The sequence below is a fragment of the Oreochromis aureus genome, linkage group 5, assembly GCF_013358895.1.
Source record: "Oreochromis aureus strain Israel breed Guangdong linkage group 5, ZZ_aureus, whole genome shotgun sequence".
NCBI lineage: Eukaryota > Metazoa > Chordata > Actinopteri > Cichliformes > Cichlidae > Oreochromis > Oreochromis aureus.
The window spans coordinates 1,571,683-1,591,797 of NC_052946.1; the positions used below are offsets into that span (position 1 = coordinate 1,571,683).

At 39.9% G+C, this 20,115-nt stretch overlaps 1 protein-coding gene across 1 annotated transcript in view; it reads left to right on the plus strand.

The window, feature by feature from the left end:
• Positions 1-1,752: 1,752 nt before the first annotated feature.
• cadpsa (Ca2+-dependent activator protein for secretion a) overlaps positions 1,753-20,115 on the plus strand; it is a 378,183-nt gene continuing 359,820 nt past the window's right edge. Inside the window, exon 1 of the mRNA XM_039611943.1 lies at positions 1,753-2,165. Within this exon, the coding sequence (XP_039467877.1) occupies positions 1,815-2,165 (351 nt within the window). The 5' untranslated portion in view covers positions 1,753-1,814. The remainder of the gene's footprint in view (positions 2,166-20,115) is intronic.

Genomic DNA, 20,115 nt, shown 5'->3' on the forward strand with positions numbered 1-20,115 from the left:
AGTCAAAATGGTGTTGTTCACCATCATGCAACCCTGAGCCCATATAACACTGCACACATTGTTACATTCCTGGACACCTTACATGACACGCTCACTAATGTTCAGAGACCAGAGCAGACCAGATACGTCATCATATGGGACAATGTTAGTTTCCATAGGGCTGCTTTGGTCCGCAACTGGTTTACAGATCACCCACTCTTCACTGTACTCAACCTACCTCATACTCTCCATTCTTGAATCCAATTGAAGAGTTCTTCTCTGCCTGGCGCTGGAAGGTCTATCCCCCTCAACGCATAGCCCTTTTACAGGCAATGGAGGAGGCATGTGGGGATATTGACCAGGCACCATGTCAGGCCTGGATACGCCATTCCAGAAGATATTTTTCCCGGTGCCTTGGACATTGCATGTGATGTAGACAAAATTTTGTGGCCGGGCCCAGAGAGTCGACAGGATGTAGACTGATTTCTTTTTTTCCTCAGTGACTTGGAAATAAATACTTGTGTTTGTTTTGATGTGTGTGAATAAACACCAGTACGTGAAGTTTGGATCCCTCTGTGTTTACGGACCTATGACAAAAGTATGACCTCAAACTGACATAGCCTACCTTGTGCACAGAGAAAGCAAAAGCCAGATGTGGTTTTTATTCATACCATCAGTGTGTAGTTGGTGCATTGTGTGCTTATTAATGTGATGGCTTGTGTTTACTGTCTGATATAAAAATACCATTTTTACAAAGGTTTGGAGAGCTCAGCAAGGTTTATTAGCTTTTGCAAGAAAACTTCAATGTTTTACTGATTTGGTGAAGAGTTTTCTTATTTGTGTGTAGAGTTTTGTAAAAATAGCCAATAGTTACAAAAAATGTGCTTAAGCCATCAGAAAAAACTGTAACACAGCTGAAATATCATGTTGTATTAAATAAAAATGCGTTTTTCTTCCAAAAATAGACATTTTAAACAACCCCAAATTGTGTGGATAAGACAGAAACAACAGAAAAAGGTAAATAACAAAAAACAAACAAACAAAAAACATAGAACAAGAATATTAGTAACAATAAGAACGTAAATTACATACTGCATTGTGCATGTATAAATAAACAGACAACTTTGACAGATGACCAGTCTGTCACAGACCAAACACAGAAACGAAATGCATTCCCTCGCATTCTCACCTGTGGCCAGTTTGGACTCGGCAGCTAACCTAACTCCATACATGACACTAGAGTGCCTGGATGGAATCTACGCAAACACGAGAAGAACATGCAAATTCCACAAAGGCAGGCTTACAATCTTGTTGCTGGATTTTTTGAAACCAGTAATAAAGCTTTTATTTAGAAAGCTGAGCTGTTTTGATTCCGGTCTAGCGCTGTCCTCTTTCGGCTTTGCTGGAGGTGGCCTTTATCTGTTGTGCTCGCAGCTTGATTAAACTGATCTCAGAGCAGCTGGTATCATGTTTCAGCACTGTGGTCAGCTCCGAGCCCTGCCTCTTTCTCCTCCGAGCAGCAGCGCACCAACGCATCAGCGTTTCCTCTCTGCGACACCTCCCCTTTTAGATTTGCTCTCGTCATTAATTCCTCCGATGTGCCACTGACTGAGAGAGTTGAAAGGCTTCGAAATCACAGGGCTACTTTGTGTTTATAACACTTTATTTTTTCGCGATGAGCTTGAAACTGTGGCAGCAGTTTCTTTCTTGACAAGCAACAGTCTGAGGGCTCATCGGTCAGCTTTAGTATATTCAAGGCGTCTTTCAGGCGTCGTTTTCTGCTCTCGCAGTTTTTCCATTGCAACAGGTATAGTCTTCGTCTAAGCTACTGCAGCATGTTGGACCCGTCTTCAAGCGAGGAGGAAGGGGAAGAGATACTGCAGGTGGAGCACAAAGACGTGGCGGCCCCGAAGAGCCTCGGAGGTGCCCGATTGTCACCGGGCCGAGCCGCCGATGGCCAAGCCAACGGAGGGCTCCAGTCACGGGGTCGCGGGAGCGGCCGTGGTCGACCGTCAAGCCCCAGTCCGTCGGTTGGCAGCGACAAGGAAAAGGAGGACCTGGAAAAGATGCAGCGAGATGAGGAAGAGAGGAAAAAGAGACTCCAGCTGTATGTGTTTGTGATGCGCTGCATCGCATATCCATTTAACGCGAAACAACCGACTGATATGGCCAGGAGGCAGCAGAAGGTAGGCTTGGAGCAAGGAACAGGATTGACCCAAACCTAGCTTTAAAGCTGTGATTGAAATTCATGTTGCGCTTGTGTCATCTACGAGATAAATGATACCAACTGTTGCTTCAATCAAGGCCGGTTACCTTCTGGTAGCGTATTTAAGAAAACAGAAATCAGTTGCTCAGCCTGACAGTCTCAAATGAATCCCTTCACATATTAGGCGGACATTTTCCTCACCAGTTTACCAGAAACATGGAACCAGTTCCACATATCTCTTTTTGATTGAACATTAAATCACAGCAAATTCTTTTTTTCTTTACACTGGTGCTGAAATGAAGATTGCAACGCTAAATTGCATTAGAAAGTAAAACAGGTATTAAAAACAAAGAAGTGTCTTAAATCCAAATTGAAGAAAGATAAACATCAGAAAGGAAGAAAGAGACAGAGAGAGAGAGAGAGAGAGAGAGAGAGAGAGAGAGAAGGAAAAAGTAAGAGCATTGATTTTCTTCCTATCTGTTGTGGTTGCTCTTGGATATGTGTGTTGCCTCTTGGTATCAATATGCTTCTTTAACAACATTTTGATAAGAACAATCTATTGCATTTTTTTCAATCTGCATTTATATTAATGGAGGAATACCAATTTATTTGTGATAAAGCTATGTGGGTAGTGCATAATAGAATGGGGGTAGACATACATGTTGGTAATACAGGCTTTTAGCAACATTCTGACTATGTCCACACACACACTGGAGACAAAAGTGTTTGTTCTAGATGCTGGTAGGAGTGGTGGAAAGTGGATTTGCAATAAATATTTGAATAACTGCATAAAATCACACACTTCTAGACAAATTTATTTTAAGTCAAAGTGCAGCTGAAAAGTGGCAACATTGGTTGTTTAGAAAATGAAAAAAGAAGAGCTTGAGAGTTTAAATCTTACTGACACAACCCCAGTGGCCTGTAGTGGTAGTAAAAGACATTTGGTGACAACATACCTCTGAGCATGCACCTTGTCTACACCAGCAAGTTTTGATGAAACAGTCAGAAGGCAGACATAAGGACACTTACAACTGCGAACACAGATAGTTCCTGTTTAGTGTATGAACAAGGATATTTCCACCAGAAGCTGGTGAGCTAGACAACTGAAAAATGCTGACTGTGTTGAGCTCTAGCCGTAGTTGGACTGGACCTTAGTGGCCTAATTTGGTGATACTGCTTCAATTTTAGGAGCGTTCACATCTTTTCTATTGTTCTTATAGTTTTATTCTAAGCAATCCTTCCTGACATTTCTTACACAAATATCTGCACTTTCCACTCCTCACATTTTCAAAAACAGGCTTGTTGTTTTAAGTTTCATTGTGGAGGTTTTTACCTTACATTAGTGTGCACCTTCAAACTTCAAACCGATTTGAGCACCAATTGGAGGGAACCAGAAAATATATGAAAGTTAATCCTATTAGTGTATCCATCATTGGTGCTTATTGCATACAAAGAGGTGAAAGAGGCAAAAAATGTAATTAATGTCCCACTTCAACTTAGGGGTTAACAATCTGCATGCAGATGTCTGTATGTTGTCATTGTTTTAATTTCTGAAACTTGGTTGTCTAAATATATATCTGATGAACATATTAGCATGGCTGGATACAGTATCTATTGTACCGATAGGCTTAAGAAAAATTTGTGGTGTTGCTGCTTATGTTAAGTCGAAATTTGATGCCACAATAGTTCTATCAGAATCCATTTGCAAACAAATGGAATTTTTGGCTCTGAATATTGCAAAAGGTCTTTGTCTAATGGTTGTTCATTGCTATATACATCCTTCTGCCTTCACAGAAGCTCTGCATTCTTTAAAGCTTTACCTGTCCAGACTAAACTATAGTGAGCTTGTTTTAGCTGGTGACTTTAATAGAGATTGGCTCAAAACTGTTTCAAATTATTTTAATTCTTTCTGTGATTCTAAGAATCTTACTCAGCTGGTCAATCTACCTACTTGGATGAATCTCAAAAACCCTGTAAAGTCTACTTTGATTGACTTTATTTTGACAAATGTTTCTCATAAATTTTCATCCTTGGATGTCTTTTGCAATGATTTAACTGTGTTGTTGCTGTTATCTGAAACACTAAGGTGCCCAAGTCACAACATGGTATTATTTTTAAAAGGAGTCTTAAACATTTTAATGAACAAGCATTTTATCATGATTAGTCAAACTATGACTGGAAAAAAATAGGATTGTTCGCTGATTTAGGATTAGTGTGGACAGTCTTTAGAGATGGTTTTATGCTAATTGTAAATAAACATGCCCCATTAAGGAGATTTAGGATAAAAGGTCAGAGCTCTCCCGAGAGCTGGCAGATATCCTTCATGAATGTAACCTGGCTTGGGCCAAAGCCCAATGATTAGCTTCTTTTCAGACGACTAAGAAACAAATGTACTTCCTCTGTTAAGAAAGCTAAATCAGAATATTATTTGTCTGTCACCACCGAGAACCTAAATAATCCACAGAAGTTCTGGAAAATCATTCCTCAGTATGGAAATCAGCTTTTGTTGTCCCTCTATTAAAAGGGGGCGACCCAGCAATTTTAACTAATGATAGACCAATATGTAATCTATCTGTGCCGACCCAAGTTCTTGAAGCTCTTGTGTGTGAGCAGTTAAAGCAGTTTTTATACACCAATGCCATTTTATCTGAATATCAATCAAGCTTTAGGAAAAGTCATAGTACTATCACAGCTGCAATGAAAGTGGTAAATGATATTACTGATAAGAAACAACACTGTGCATCCCTTTTTATTCATTTGTCAAAAGCATTTGACACTGTTAATCATTGTATTTTAAAACGTAGACTCCTGCAGTCAGGACTCTCTGAGAGAGCAGTGGCATGGTTCTCAAACTACCTCAGTAACAGGTCTCAGTGCATTAAATGTGATGGTCTATATTCTGAATTTGTTACAGTGCACAAGGAAGTGCCACAGGGCTTTGTTTTAGGTCCCCTTCTATTTATCATTTATATTAACAATCTTTGTCTAAATGTGCCAGATGCAAACTTGCACTTCTATGCTGATGACACAGTTATTTACAGTCGTGGTTCAACTCTTGTCCAAGCCGTTGATTTCCTTACAGAAAATCCAGCACTCATTACTTCACCTTAAACTTGTTCTCAATGCAGACAAAACAAAGCTCATGTTGTTTTCCAAATTAAGGACGTGTGCCCAAACGATTTCTTCAGTAACCACTCTCGAGGGTAATAAAATAGAGTTGGTTCACACATATAAATGTCTGGGTATTTGATGACTCGCTCACCTTCAAACCACATGTAGAGAAACTCGTGAAGAAACTAAAGTTAAAACTGAGATTTTATTTTCAAAATAAGTTGTTTTTCTTTTATGCAAAGAAGCAGCTTGTTGCTGCAACATTTTTAACCTGTTTTTACCTGAATTATCGAGATATTCTATATATGAATGCTTGTGCTCAGTGTCTTCGAATGGTTGATACTGTGTATCATGCTTCTCTGAGGTTCATCACTAACCATAAATTCTCAGGTAGGATGGCCTGCTTTGGCCAGTCGGAGGAACTCTAATCTATACAGTTTTATATGTAAGGCAATACTCGGATTGCTGCCTTCATATATATTTTCTCTGCTTGCAATGAAACATGCTGGTTGTTATTCTTTTCCTCTGAAAGATTACTTGTTGTTTCTGTTCCATTTGCCTGAACTGAACTTGGCAAAAAATCTTTTGTCCATTTAGCACACTTGGCTTGGAACGAGCTGCAGAATGACGGGAAAATGACAGAATTCATTTCGTTAAGTGCTTTTAAATCAAAGCTGAGAATCCTTGAGGGCAGTTCCATAACATGCAACTGTTTCAATTAGATTGCTTGTCATTTTAATTGAATTTTAACTGAATTGAAATCAAAGATTTTTTTTATTTTTTTGCTTGTGTTGTTGTTGCCTGTGTTTAGTTGTGTAATTTGTGTTGTGAGCTGTCAGATACTTGCTGCCTATTTTGGTAAGGTCTCCCTTGAAAAAGAGGTTTTTAACCCTCTGGGGTCCAGGGTATAATTGGCCGGTTTTGACTACTTTTGATTTTACCTCTATATTTCACCTTCAGATACTGTTTATCTTGCCTTGTTTGGTATCATTATTTTCAGCACAACCTCAAATATCTGAAATTGGAGTTAATTTTTCATTTTGACATTTTCATTCAGACAAAAAATTAAAAATCAGAGCAGAAAAAAATGTTTTATTTTTTACTGTATAAACCACAAACATGTTTAATGAATCATTTTCGTAACTTGAAATGCAAATAAAAATTGCACATTTCTAAAAATTATGCAAGATTTACAAACAACAAAGTTATATGGTACTATTTACCTAAAAATGCAGCCAATGCCTCAGGGGTTTTTTATATAACCATTTAAAACTATTTACAGAACAATCAGGTGTGCTGCATCAAATAAGAAGGCACACAAATGATTTGTGCCACTCCAAAAGAATAGTTTCTTTCCACTATGAGACAGAGGAGAACATCACAGGCCTAAACCCTGCAGGTCTGACAGCAGGAGGTGTATCAGTCCTGTTTTCCATGTGGAGACAGCGTTTACACTGGAATCTGCCTTTGGTGGCTTTTTTGATCAACTGTGACATTCAGCAGTATAACTGACACACAAAACAAAACAATGACTACAGTACACACTAACTACAGCCTCCAAACACACTAAACGTCACTAATGTCTCATATATGAAAACTCGCTCTCTCTTTCTTTCGCTCGCCCGCTTTCTCTCTTGGGCGTCACTCTTAAAACTGCCCCCTCATCCTAAACAACCAAAAGCCACATGTTGCCATATCATTTTTTTGGTTGGCTGACATGGTAAACTCTAACACCAATAGGAAAGGGATGTTTTTTTTGTTTTGTTTTTGCACTCGCAAGCGGAGAGTGTTTGCTAGCACTGTCCTTAGAAAACGCCAGTTTTACCGTTTCTTCCCGCTGTAAACACCACTGTTTTGTTCATTAAAAACATTGCCTGTATTCTTTATCATAACTCTGGTTTTACGTGGCCTATCGACACAATTTAAAAACTGGTATATAGTTTGAAGTCCGCACTTTCGACCCAAGTTGAAATGGAGACTCTGAGTCACTGCATCGTGTTGCTGTGTTGTCTTAAATTGGTCATGTGATTATGACGCACCAGCACGTCTGTAGACCCCAGAGGGTTAATCTCAGTGGGATCTCAGTGGGTTAAAAAGAGGTTAAATAAAATAAATAGAATTTAAAAAAAATATTTTTTTCACTTCAGTTCAATTCCGTTTTATTTTTACAGCGCCAAATCACAACAAAACTCACCACAGGGTGCTTTATATTGTAAGGTAGACCCTACAAAAATACATACAAGCACTTTGGCAACAGTGGGAAGGAAAAACTCCCTTTTAACAGGAAGAAACCTCCAGCAGAACAAGGCTCAGGGAGGGGCGGGGCCATCTGCTGTCACCGGTTGGGGTGAGAGAAGGAAGACAGGATAAAGACATGCTGTGGAAGAGAGACAGAGATTAATAACAAGTATGATTCAGTCCAGTCGAACACTGATACACAGTACACAGTGTACACTGGTACACAGTGTTCATCCCAACCAACAACAAGTTCCACATACCATGGTCTACATATACAAACAACAGCTACAGTCAAAACAACAACAACAAAAAACTATGCTGCATCCTCTCTTCTGTTTCGGTCTGGCCACAACACCTCATCCACATCACAAGCAATGTTTTCCTTGGCCAAGCAGCGGGGGAAATATCACTTAGCATGGTGAATCCAGCCATGAATACCATCAACTTCTATATCTCCACATGAATCTTCCATAGCTTGGAGAAGGGGTGTGTGTGGATTTTGGTTGGGCAAGTTACTTTGAAAAACTAATTCAATTATAGTTACTAGTTACTTCTTCAAAAAAGTAACTGAGTTAGTAACTGAGTTACAGCATTCTAAAAGTAATTAATTACTTGAAAAGTAACTATTGCGTTACTTTAAAAAAAACGTTTAACCCTCTGGGGTCCAGGGTATAATTGGCCATTTTTTACTACTTTTGATTTTCCCTCCACATTTTACCTTTAAAAACGATTTACTTTGCCTTGTTTGGTATCATTCTTTTTAGCACAACCTCAAGTGTCTGAATTTACAGTTATGTTTTCATGTTGACATACTGTATTAACACAATTGATCTAAATCAGACAAAAAACATAAAATCAGAGTAGAAAAAGTTATATTTTTACTGTAACAACCACAAACATGTTTATTGAATCATATTTCATAACTTCAAATATTAATTGTCAATTTTAAAATCCTATGCACAAGTTTTGCAAACAACAAAGTTATTTGCATCCATTTACCTTTTACCCTTTTTTAAAATAACCATTTCAAACTATTTACAACAACCAGCTGTTCTTCAATAAGATGCCACACAAATTATTTGTGCCACTCCAAAGAAATCATTTCTGTCCACTATAAAGGAGAACATCACAGCCTGATACCTGCAGGTCTGACAGCAGCAGGTGTATCACTGCTGTTTCTACCTGGAGACAGCAGCCGCCTCATTGTTCTGACACACAACACAAAACTATCCACAACACTACACACTAACTACACAAGACAACACATAAACAACACACTCCAAACACGCTAAACGTCACAAATCTCTCACATCTCAAAACTCGCTCTTTTTCTGCTCTCTCTCTCTCTCTCTCTTTCTCTCTCTCTCTCCCTCTCCGTCACTCCTAAAACTTCCCCTGTTTTGTTTTGTTTTTTTGCTCATAAGCAGAGAGCGCTTGCTAGCGCTAATGTGGCGAAACTATTGAGGAAAAAACGCAGCGTATATATTGTTTATCATGACTCTGGTTTTACGTGGCCTATCGACACAATTTAAAAACTGGTATTTATCGCCGTGTTGCTTCGTCTTTAACCTCCTAAGACCCAAACTCTTCCATGGCATGCATTATTAATTTCTCTATGATATTTGGGACCTGATGAAGGTAAAAACAAAGAATTACAAGATTTTTTTTTTTTTACCTAAATTTTGTTTCTGAGAAAAATGAGAGCCACATATGAGGATATTCATTTAAAATTTCAATAGAACAGTAGCAGTGTCCTCATAAGTGGATATTAGGCCCCTGTAGAGAAAGGTTAAATATTTTGGTCTAAATAACCCAAACTGTGATGTCCACATGTGGACGCAAGGTCCTAGGAGGTTAAGTGGTCATGTGATTGGCTTACCACGACTACTTTATTCTTCCTCAGTCAAACAGCAGCACTCATGCGATTGTTTTGCCCCCTGAGCTCCAGGTGTTGTGCTAGACAGTGATCGTGATTGCCCTCCACGGGAGTGCGCAGCTGCTTAAAGCTGTAGCGTCCAGATTACTTACAGCTACTTCCGTGCAACTGATATAAGATGCGGTAAGCTGAAGACAGCTTCAACCGTCTGTTTGTTGAAAAATAGTAACGGACCGCGTTTCCTTGTTAGTAACTGTAACGCCATTGTAACGATAGGAATAGTAATTAGTTAGATTACTCGTTACTGAAAAAAGTAACGCTGTTATTCCCATCACTGATACTCAATGCATCATGGGAATCCCCGGCAGCCTACGTCTATTGCAGCATAACTAAGGGAGGATTCAGGGTCACCTGGTCCAGCCCTAACTATATGCTTTAGCAAAAAGGAAAGTTTGAAGCCTAATCTTGAAAGTAGAGATAGTGTCTGTCTCCTGAATCCAAACTAGAAGTTGGTTCCACAGAAGAGGGGCCTGAAAACTGAAGGCTCTGCCTCCCATTCTACTTTTAAATACTCTAGGAACAACAAGTAGGCCTGCAGTGTGAGAGCGAAGTGCTCTAATAGGGTGATATGGTACTACAAGGTCATTAAGATAAGATGGGGCCTGATTATTTAAGACCTTGTATGTGAGGAGCAGGATTTTGAATTCAATTCTGGATTTAACAGGAAGCCAATGAAGGGAAGCCAAAACAGGAGAAATATGCTCTCTCTTTCTAGTCCCTGTCAGGACTCTTGCTGCAGCATTTTGGATCAGCTGAAGGCTTTTCAGTGAGTTTTTAGGACTTCCTGATAATAATGAATTACAGTAGTCCACCCTGGAAGTAATAAATGCATGAACTAGTTTTTCAGCATCACTCTGAGACAGGATATTTCTAATTTTAGAGATGTTGCGCAAATGGAAGAAAGCAGTCTTACATATTTGTTTAATATGTGCATTGAAGATTATGTCTTGGTCAAAAATGGTCACTCCTTGGTCACTCCAAGGTTCCTCACAGTGTTACTGGAGGCCAAGGTAATGCCATCCAGAGGAAGAATCTGGTTAGATACCATAGGGGCGATCGTGGCTCAAGAGTTGGGAGTTCGCCTTGTAATCAGAAGGTTGCCGGTTCGAGCCCTGGCTTGGACAGTCTCGGTCGTTGTGTCCTTGGGCAAGACACTTCACCCGTTGCCTACTGGTGGTGGTCAGAGGGCCCGGTGGCGCCAGTGTCCGGCAACCTCACCTCTGTCAGTGCGCCCCAGGGCAGCTGTGGCTACAATGTAGCTGCCATCACCAGTGTGTGAATGGGTGGATGACTGAACGTGTAAAGCGCTTTGGGGTCCTTAGGGACTAAATAAAGCGCTATACAAATACAGGCCGTAAGTGTGTATGATGAAGCCTGGAGGATATGTGCATTAATAACATCAGTGCTTCTTTTCTTTCACTCTGCATCGTGTCCTGTTGTGGATCCTCTTTGCTGTATTGTCCTGTGAGTTCCTCTGGTGGTGTCATGTAAACGGTTTTCAAAGCAGACCCTTGTCCTCTCTCTTATTCCTCCGGGCCTTTTGCTCTTTCTCTGTTTCTGTGCTCACTTTCTTTACTGTCTCCTCCCCCCCCTTCTTTTCTCCATCACACATCCACAGACATCCGCAGCACAATCGATTAGTGGCAGTGGATCTGTCCCGCCTCACAGCTCAGTGTATTGGGAGTTCGCCTTGTAATCAGAAGGTTGCCGGTTCGAGCCCTGGCTTGGACAGTCTCGGTCGTTGTGTCCTTGGGCAAGACACTTCACCCGTTGCCTACTGGTGGTGGTCAGAGGGCCCGGTGGCGCCAGTGTTCGGCAGCCTCGCTTCTGTCACTGCGCCCCAGGGTGTGAATGGGTGGATGACTGGATATGTAAAGCGCTTTGGGGTCCTTAGGGACTGTTAAGGCGCTATATAAATACAGGCCATTTACTATATTTCTAAGATATTCAGGGCCGAATACAATGACCTCAGTTTTATCAGAATTAAGAAGCAGAAAGTTAGCGTCCATCCAGATCTTTATGAAACTGTTTTTGAGTCTATGGGTCTTTTTGCTGATGCACCTGCAGGGCTTCCCTGAGGGAAGCAAGCCGAACATGTTGAAACCAGGGTGGGAACTGTCTTCAATGATGTTTGCTGCTCTGCTGAGGCAGCAGGAGGAATAAATGTCCGTCAGGGAGGGGAGAGGGCAGCCGATGATCTTTTGTGCTGTCTTGACTACACTCTGAAGCCTCGCTCTATCCGCCTTAGTGCAGCTGCCGTACCATACTGTGATGCAGTAGGTTAGCAGGCTCTCAATGGACAAGCGGTAGAAGATCAGCGGCAGGTTCGAGTTCAGCTTGTACTTCCTGAGGACTGGCAGGAAGTGCAGCCGCTGTTGGGCCTTCTTGATGACCACTGTGATGTTGTCTGTCCAGGAGATGTCAGCGGAGATGAGGACACCAAGGAACCGCAAGGTGTGGACCCTCTCCAGATGTAAAGGGTGGCTAAGTCAGTGCTGTGCTTCCTGAAGTCGACAATGAGCTCTTTGGTTTTCTTCGTCTTCAGTGCCAGGTTGTTTTCTGAACACCAGGCTGCTTCAGGACTTCCTCTCTGTACTCTGCCTCGTCTCCCTTTGTGATGAGTCCGACTACCGTGGTGTCATCAGCAAACTTGATGATGAGATTGTTGTTGTGGGTTGAACTGCAGTCGTTGGTGTAGAGAGAATACAGGAGGGGGCTCAGCACACAGCCCTGTGTGCGAGTGGAGGAGAGATGAGGGCGGAGCCTCACAGTCTGGGGCCAGTTTGTGAGAAAGTCCTTTATCCAGGCACAGGTGTGAGGGGGGAGGCCAAGAGTGACCAGTTTGGTGACGAGGATGTCCGGGATGATTGTATTGAAGGCTGAGCTGTAGTCCACGAAGAGCATTCAGACATAGCTCTGCCGCTGTTCAAGGTGACTAAGCACTGAGTGGAGGGCTATGGCGATGGCGTCTTCTGTGGATCTATTTGCGCGTTATGCAAACTGGTGGGGGTCGAACTCTGGTGGGAGGTAGTCCTTGTGCTGAAGGATTGGTCTCTCAATTCTGACAATAAGAGGCATGCTTTCAGGAAATGTGTGCAAACAATTGGGAAAAACAGTAATCTCTGGCTCTCGCCCACAGCATGTCTTTCATCCTGTTTTCCTTCTCTCACCCCAACCAGTTGCAGCAGATGGCCCCGCCCCTCCCTAAGCCTGGTTCTACTGGAGGTTTCTTCCTGTTAAAAGGGAGTTTTTTCTTCCCACTGATGCCAAAGTGCTTACACATAGGGGGTCATATGATTGTTGTTTTTTTTTTCTCTATATATATTATTGTAGGGTCTACCTTACAATATAAAGCGCCTTGAGGCAACTGCTGTTGTGATTTGGCACTATATAAATAAAATTGAATTGAATTGAATTGAATTGAAAAGTATAGTGAAATCCAGTTATAAAGAAGCATCGATCTGTAAGTTGTTTCCAGACACTTAATCAAACAAGGACTATTTGGAATCTACATCAAAAACCCAAAGGACTACTTGGACGGCACTTAGATATTTTGTAGCATGATCCCAAAATAGAACAACTTGATGATTTATTTGAGCATGTTTTATTTTATTCACACAGTGTTTAGTTTTCCCACTACTGTAGCCACAGTCTTCTCTGTCAGCCACTCATTCTGTCTAACCCCATGTTGCCCTCCGATGCATCCATCGGAGTGTGAATGCGAGTGAATGCTAGATAGAAGCACTAAAAAAAAACTTAGATAAAGTGGTTGTGTGAATGGGTATGATTGGGTGAATGCACGAGTTGTAGAAAGCGCTTTGAGTGCTCAGTGAGAGTAGAAAAGCGCTATATTAGAAACAGTCCATTTACCATTTAGCTCTCTGCTCTTCTCTGGTTCCAGCTACTGCAAATAGGGGAGGCCTAATTAGACAATTACTGATAGCTGCACTAGCCAGCCTCCCCTAGCACTGCCCCTCTCGTGCAGCTGAGCCACAAACCACACCCCACCACATACCCCCATAACCCGACTTAGGCCGGGGAGCCATCCAGCCAAGCTCAACTGCTGCTGACGTTCCTGGGCCTGGAACAATTTCTCCTGCGATTACCTACTCAACATGTGTAGGTCTGCTCTAAGGTCCAGAACATGGTGAATCGCATTCTTACTTGAGCTTGGACCGTCCTCCTAGTTTTTAATTTGGTCCAACTCCCTGTGCAGCTTCCTGCCAAGCAGCAGTTAAAAGGGAGAAAATCCTGTGGCGGGCCAGGGCACCTCCTGCACAACAAACAACAGAGGATCTAGCCAGCAATCCCAATTAAGTTCGTGCTCATACATGAACTCATGAATTATGGATTTTAAAGTGTTGTTCAGCTGCTCCACTAACCCATTTGTCTGAGGGTTGTAAATGTTAGTCCAAACTGCCTTAATGCCCACTATTTCATACAGTTCCATTGGTATACAAGACATGAACGTAGTGTTCTGTTCAGTCGGTATCACTTTTGGAATACTGATTTTGAAGATGACCTGAAATTGCATCACTGCCTCGGGATTTCATGTTACGCAGTCCAGTATAACTAATACAAAGAGATATCCCTGTGCATTCAGGTAAAATAGACTGATGAGGTCCATACCAATGTTTTCAAACAGGATTTCCATTAACAGTAATGCGCACAAAGGCACTTTTGGAATGGCTGGTTGGTAACCCAGCTGATATTCTGGACAGGATGTGCACCACTGACGCAGGGGGTGGCTGTAGCTTAGGTGGTAGAGCAGGTCGATGAATCTATCGGAGTATGAATGCGTGTGAATGTTAGATAGAAAGCACCTACATAGAAACAATATAGAAAAAAAGTTGTTTGTGCAAATGCGTGTGAATGAATGAATGAGGCGCTTTGAGTGCTCAGAGTAGAACCATCAAACTCAGTACAGAATGTATGCCGTATTGTCTGGGATGCAGCACATGTATACATCATACTGTGTCATTTACAAAACTAAATGTAGTTTGTTGTCACTGTGTATAGAGGATCTTTGAGCTTGACTCAGTGGTTAGGTGCCATGAATACATCTTCGTGGATGAAGCTGGATTCAGTCTAGCAAAAAGGAGAAGAAAAGGTCACAACATGTGTTGTCAATTTTGAGTGGTAGTGTGTAAATGATGAAAACAGTGTGTTAGTTGTGTTAAACAGCCTGTGTAGCTTGTGTGCGCCATTCTGGGTACAAGTGCACCACACCACTAAATGTGTTTTGTGTTTGAGCATGTGTTTAGAGTTTTGGTAAATGGGAGATTCAAATTTGCAAATTGTGTCCTAACCAGATAAATAGTGGTTAAGATTTTGACAACTGTGGGTTTTCGTGAAAGAGTTTTGGTAGTTGACACTTTAGCTTTTAGAATGGGATTTAGTGTTTTAGCAATTCAGAAAAACTGTGTATTAAGTGTATTAATCGTTGAACACAGAACCATAATTCATATGGGATTTTACTGATGGTTAATTGGTCTTAATTGCTTAATCGTAATCAGAATATAATTTGGGAACGTCACTTACTGTTTGCCATTTGTTTGAAAGTTGTGTTTTGATCGTGTCCTGTGGATTTTTGAAATTTGGCCATCAATTTCTGGAGCAAAGACTCAAATTGTTGGAACTTTGGTAAAACCCCGTTTGGATTAAGACTTTGATACAGGATATTGGACTGGACTAACGGAGTTAACGAGGTAATTGCAGGCTAGCCAACACGTTACCAGGCTAACAGCTGACTGAGGAATCAGCTGACTGAACCTGCTACCAGGGTAACCAGAGAAAATGGGGCCGAAGAGGACACCGACAGCTGAGGAAGTCGAGGACATTAAAAAGTCTCTTGACTTCATAATGGAGGAAATTTCCACTATCAGGTTGCAGCAGAAAAATATCATTGAAATTGTGGAAGAGGTAAAGCTCCTTCGCATCCAAAACGCCGAAAAAGATAAAAAGATTGCATACCTGGAATGTAAGGTCGCTGACCTGGAACAATACTCCAGGATAAACGACGTCATCATCACTGGGCTCCATATTAAACCCCCGTCATACGCTCAGGCGGTGACCGCTGACAGCAATGAGGATCCTGGAGAGCTTGAAATTAGCTACACGGAACACCAGGTGGCTGCTTTCCTGCGGTCCAAAGGATTGACCTGGACTGTAACTCTGTCGAAGCATGCCACCCTCTACCCAAGAGGAACGGCAACATACCGGCTATTATATTAAGGTTTGTAAATCGGAAGCACAAGATTATGCTGCTGAAACAAGGAAGAAAATTAAAAGGATCTAATGTCTTTATCAATGAACATCTAGCCAAACACAACGCTGAAATAGCCAAAAAAGCGCGACACCTTAAGAAGCTGGGAAAAATCCAAAGCACTTAGACGACGAACTGTAAAATATTCATTAAACTAAACGGATCACCAGAGGAAGCCAAAGTTCTGACCATTAAAAACATGACGGATCTCGAAAAATATCAGTGAGCAACACGGTCTGGACGGCAAACAAGGTAACAGACAACCACACACTCACTTATGACACACACTGGAAGGAAGAACTCAGATACATCTGGAAGAAACAGCTGCATCAGTCAGACAGTTGCAGAATATGATCAATTGGAACTGAAAACATTTAACTATATAGATCACAATACACAGGACTTGGAATATGAAATAGATCCAGACAACAACTTCTTCTCATCTAACAATAACAATTGCTGCTACTATACAAATAAAGAGTACAATCAGAGGATTAAAACTGAGAATCAATTATCAATTAGCCACTTTAACTGTAGAAGTCTCTATGCTAATTTTAATCATATTAAAGAATATCTTAACCAGTTTTCACATCCATTTAGTGTCGTTGCCTTATCAGAAACTTGGATCAATATGGAAAAAGGAACAGACTTGAACTGGAGGGTTATGAATTCACATTTATAACTAGGCGAAACAAAGGAGGAGGAGGAGTGGCCTTGTATGTGGACAAATCCTTGAAATTTAACGTGGTGGAAAAGATGACGATGGTGATTGATAATGTACTGGAATGTATTACAGTTGAAATTTGTAAAGAAAAAAGTAAAAATGTAATCATTAGCTGTATATACAGAGCTCCAGGTAGTAGCATTGAGACATTTAAAGACTGGATAGAAGAAGCATTTATTGAAATAGCTCACAAAAAAGTTTTCATTTGTGGAGACTTCAATATTGATTTGCTAAACCCAAATAAACATATAACCACTGAGGAATTTATAAACACAATGTACAGTATGAACCTATTCCTTAAAATTACTAGACCTACCAGGATCACGTCACATTGTGCAACTCTCATAGACAACATTTTTACAAATGACATTGAAAATAAGACTGTAAGTGGACTCCTGATTAACGACATAAGTGACCATCTTCCAATTTTTACAGTCTATGATAGGAATTACAAGATCAATAAAATGGACAGTAAAAAAGAGTACAGACGAGTAAGAACAGAAGAAAGAATGAATGCATTTAAAAAAGATTTATTGAAAGAGAACTGAGGTGAAGTATATCAGGAACAGGACGTTAATAGTGCGTATAATGAATTCCTTAGAATATTTACATTACTGTACAATACCAACTGTCCAATAAAGCAATATAGTAGGAAACATAAATATATGGACTGTCCATGGATAACAAAAGGTCTGCAAAATGCATGTATAAAGAAAAATGCTCTATACAGAGAGTTCTTAAGAATGAGATCTAAAGATGCTGAAATCAGATACAAAAGATATAAAAATAGGTTAACTAATATACTTAGATTTAGTAAAAAGGAATACTATATGATGCAATTAGATATAAATAGAAATAATAATAAGAGATTATGGGAAATACTGAACAGTGTTATAAAGCGTGGGACTGGACAAAAGAACTATCCCAAGTATTTCATTTGTAATGACCATGAAGAATACAATATGGATGTTGTGGCAAATAGTCTCAATGAATTCTTTGTAACTGCTGGACCAAATTTAGCAAGAACAATCACTGATCCTGGGAAAGCACAGGAAAAACCGGATACACTGATTGACAGAAATCCATATTCTATGTTTCTCACAGCCGTTGATGAAAATGAAGTTTTTGAAATTGTCAAAAAAATGTAAAAATCAGAAATCTTTGGATTGTAATGATATTGATATGATAGAGGTTAAAAGAGTCATTGAGGCTATTATAAAACCGTTTACATACATCTGTAATTTATCACTTCAAACTGGTCGATTTCCAGACAGAATGAAAATAGCAAAAGTTATACCTCTATACAAATCTGGCAACAAACACCATTTCACAAACTACAGGCCTGTCTCTTTACTACCTCAATTTAAAATTCTTGAAAAACTGTTTAAAAACCGACTGGAAAAATTTATAGATAAACATAAACTACTCACCGAGAGTCAGTACGGATTCAGATCAAGCAGATCAACATCATTGGCACTCTTAGATTCAATAGAATACATCTCAAATTCCATAGACAAAAAGCAATATGTGGCTGGGTTATTCATAGATTTGACAAAGGCATTTGACACTATAGATCACGATATATTAATAAGAAAACTGGAACGTTATGGTGTCAGAGGGGTAGCTTTAGATTGGGTCCGGAGTTATTTAGGTGACAGGAAGCAGTTTGTGAAATTAAATGGTGGTTGCTCCTTATGTATGGACATTGCTTGTGGTGTACCCCAAGGGTCAGTTTTGGGTCCAAAATTCTTCAACTTGTACATTAACAACATCTGTAAAGTGTCCAAAGTATTAAAAATGGTTCTCTTTGCTGACGATACAAACATTTTTTGCTCTGGTGATGATCTGCAGAATTTATTGGAGGATATGACTAATGAAATAAGTAAAGTGAAGTTCTGGCTTGATAAAAACAAATTATCATTAAATTTGAATAAATCTAAACTTATGTTATTTGGAAATAGTAGTTTAAATACAAATGCAAAGATTCAAATAAATGGTGTTGATATTGAAAGAGTCAGTGAAAATAATAGATAATAGATGAAAAACTTAACTGGAGAGCTCACGTAAGATATATTCATTCCAAAGTATCACGAAGCATTGCAATACTAAACAAGGCAAAACAGGTATTCGACAGAACATCACTTCATATTCTATACTGTTCACTGGTTTCACCATACTTAAGCTATTGTGCAGAGGTCTGGGGCATTACATTCACTTTTTACTCTTCAAAAAAAAGCAATTCGAATCATCCACAATGCAGGTTATAGGGAACATACAAACTCACTATTTTTGCAGTCTGAAATATTGAAAATGGATGATCTAGTGAAATTCCAAACAGCACAAATTCTATTCAAAGCAAAAAATAAAGAACTGCCAGCTAATATTCTGAGTATGTTTTCTTTGAAAGAAGGAAGTTATAATTTAAGGGGTTTTTGTAACTTCAAAACAGGGAAGGTATGAACTACAAGAAAAGGCTTTTGTGTGTCTGTTCATGGGGTGAAACTATGGAACAGTCTGAATATGGAATTAAAGCAATGTCCAAACATAAAACTGTTCAAAAAGAGTTATAAAAATATGATCTTCTCGAACTATAAAGAAAAGGAAAATATTGAAATTACAGTTTTTTCTGATGGCTTGAGCACATTTTTTGTAACTATTGGCTATTTTTGCAAAACTCTACACACAAATAAGAAAACCCTTCACCCAATCAGCAAAACATTGTAGTTTTCTTGTAAAAGCCAATAACCTTTGCTTAACTCACCACACCTTTGTAAAAATGGTATTTTTGTATCAGACAGTAAACACAAGCCATCAAATTAATAAGCACACAATGCACCAACTACACACTGATGGTATGAATGAAAACCACATCTGGCTTTTGCTTTCTCTGTGCACAAGGTAGGCTATGTCAGTTTGAGCTCATACTTTTGTCATAGATCCGTAAGCATAGAGGGATCCAAACTTCAAGTACTGGTGTTTATTCACACACATCAAAACAAACACAAGTGTTTGTTTCCAAGACAAAACGAAATAGTAATTTCACTGAGGAAAAAAAAGAAATCAGTCTACATTGTGTCATCTCTGTGGATCTGGCCACAAAATTTCGTCTACATCACGTGAAATGTCCTCTAGTCCAGCGGTCCCCAACCTTTTTTGCCTCACGGACCGGTTTATGCCAGACAATATTTTCACGGACCGGCCTTTACAGTTTTTTCTGGTGGCTTAAGCACATTTTTTGTAACTATTGGCTATTTTTGCAAAACTCTGCACACAAATAAGAAAACTCTTCACCCAATCAGCAAAACATTGTCGTTTTCTTGCAAAAGCTAATAACCTTTGCTTAACTCACCACACCTTTGTAAAAATGGTATTTTTGTATCAGACAGTAAACACAAGCCATCATATTACAGTTTTTCTCGATTGCTAAAACACATTTCTTGAAACTACGCCTCATATCCGCACAACAGTAAACACAAATCCATAACATCTCACTCAATTCCCCAAACATCCTATTTCCAGGTCAAAATGAAGCTCTACACCCAAAACTATTCACTCCTGCTGAAAAACCGAACTTTGCCCTCAGACATCAAACACAAGCCCTCAAAAACACACACACTACAACAGAGTTTTGCACACTGGTACAATTAATTCAAAAC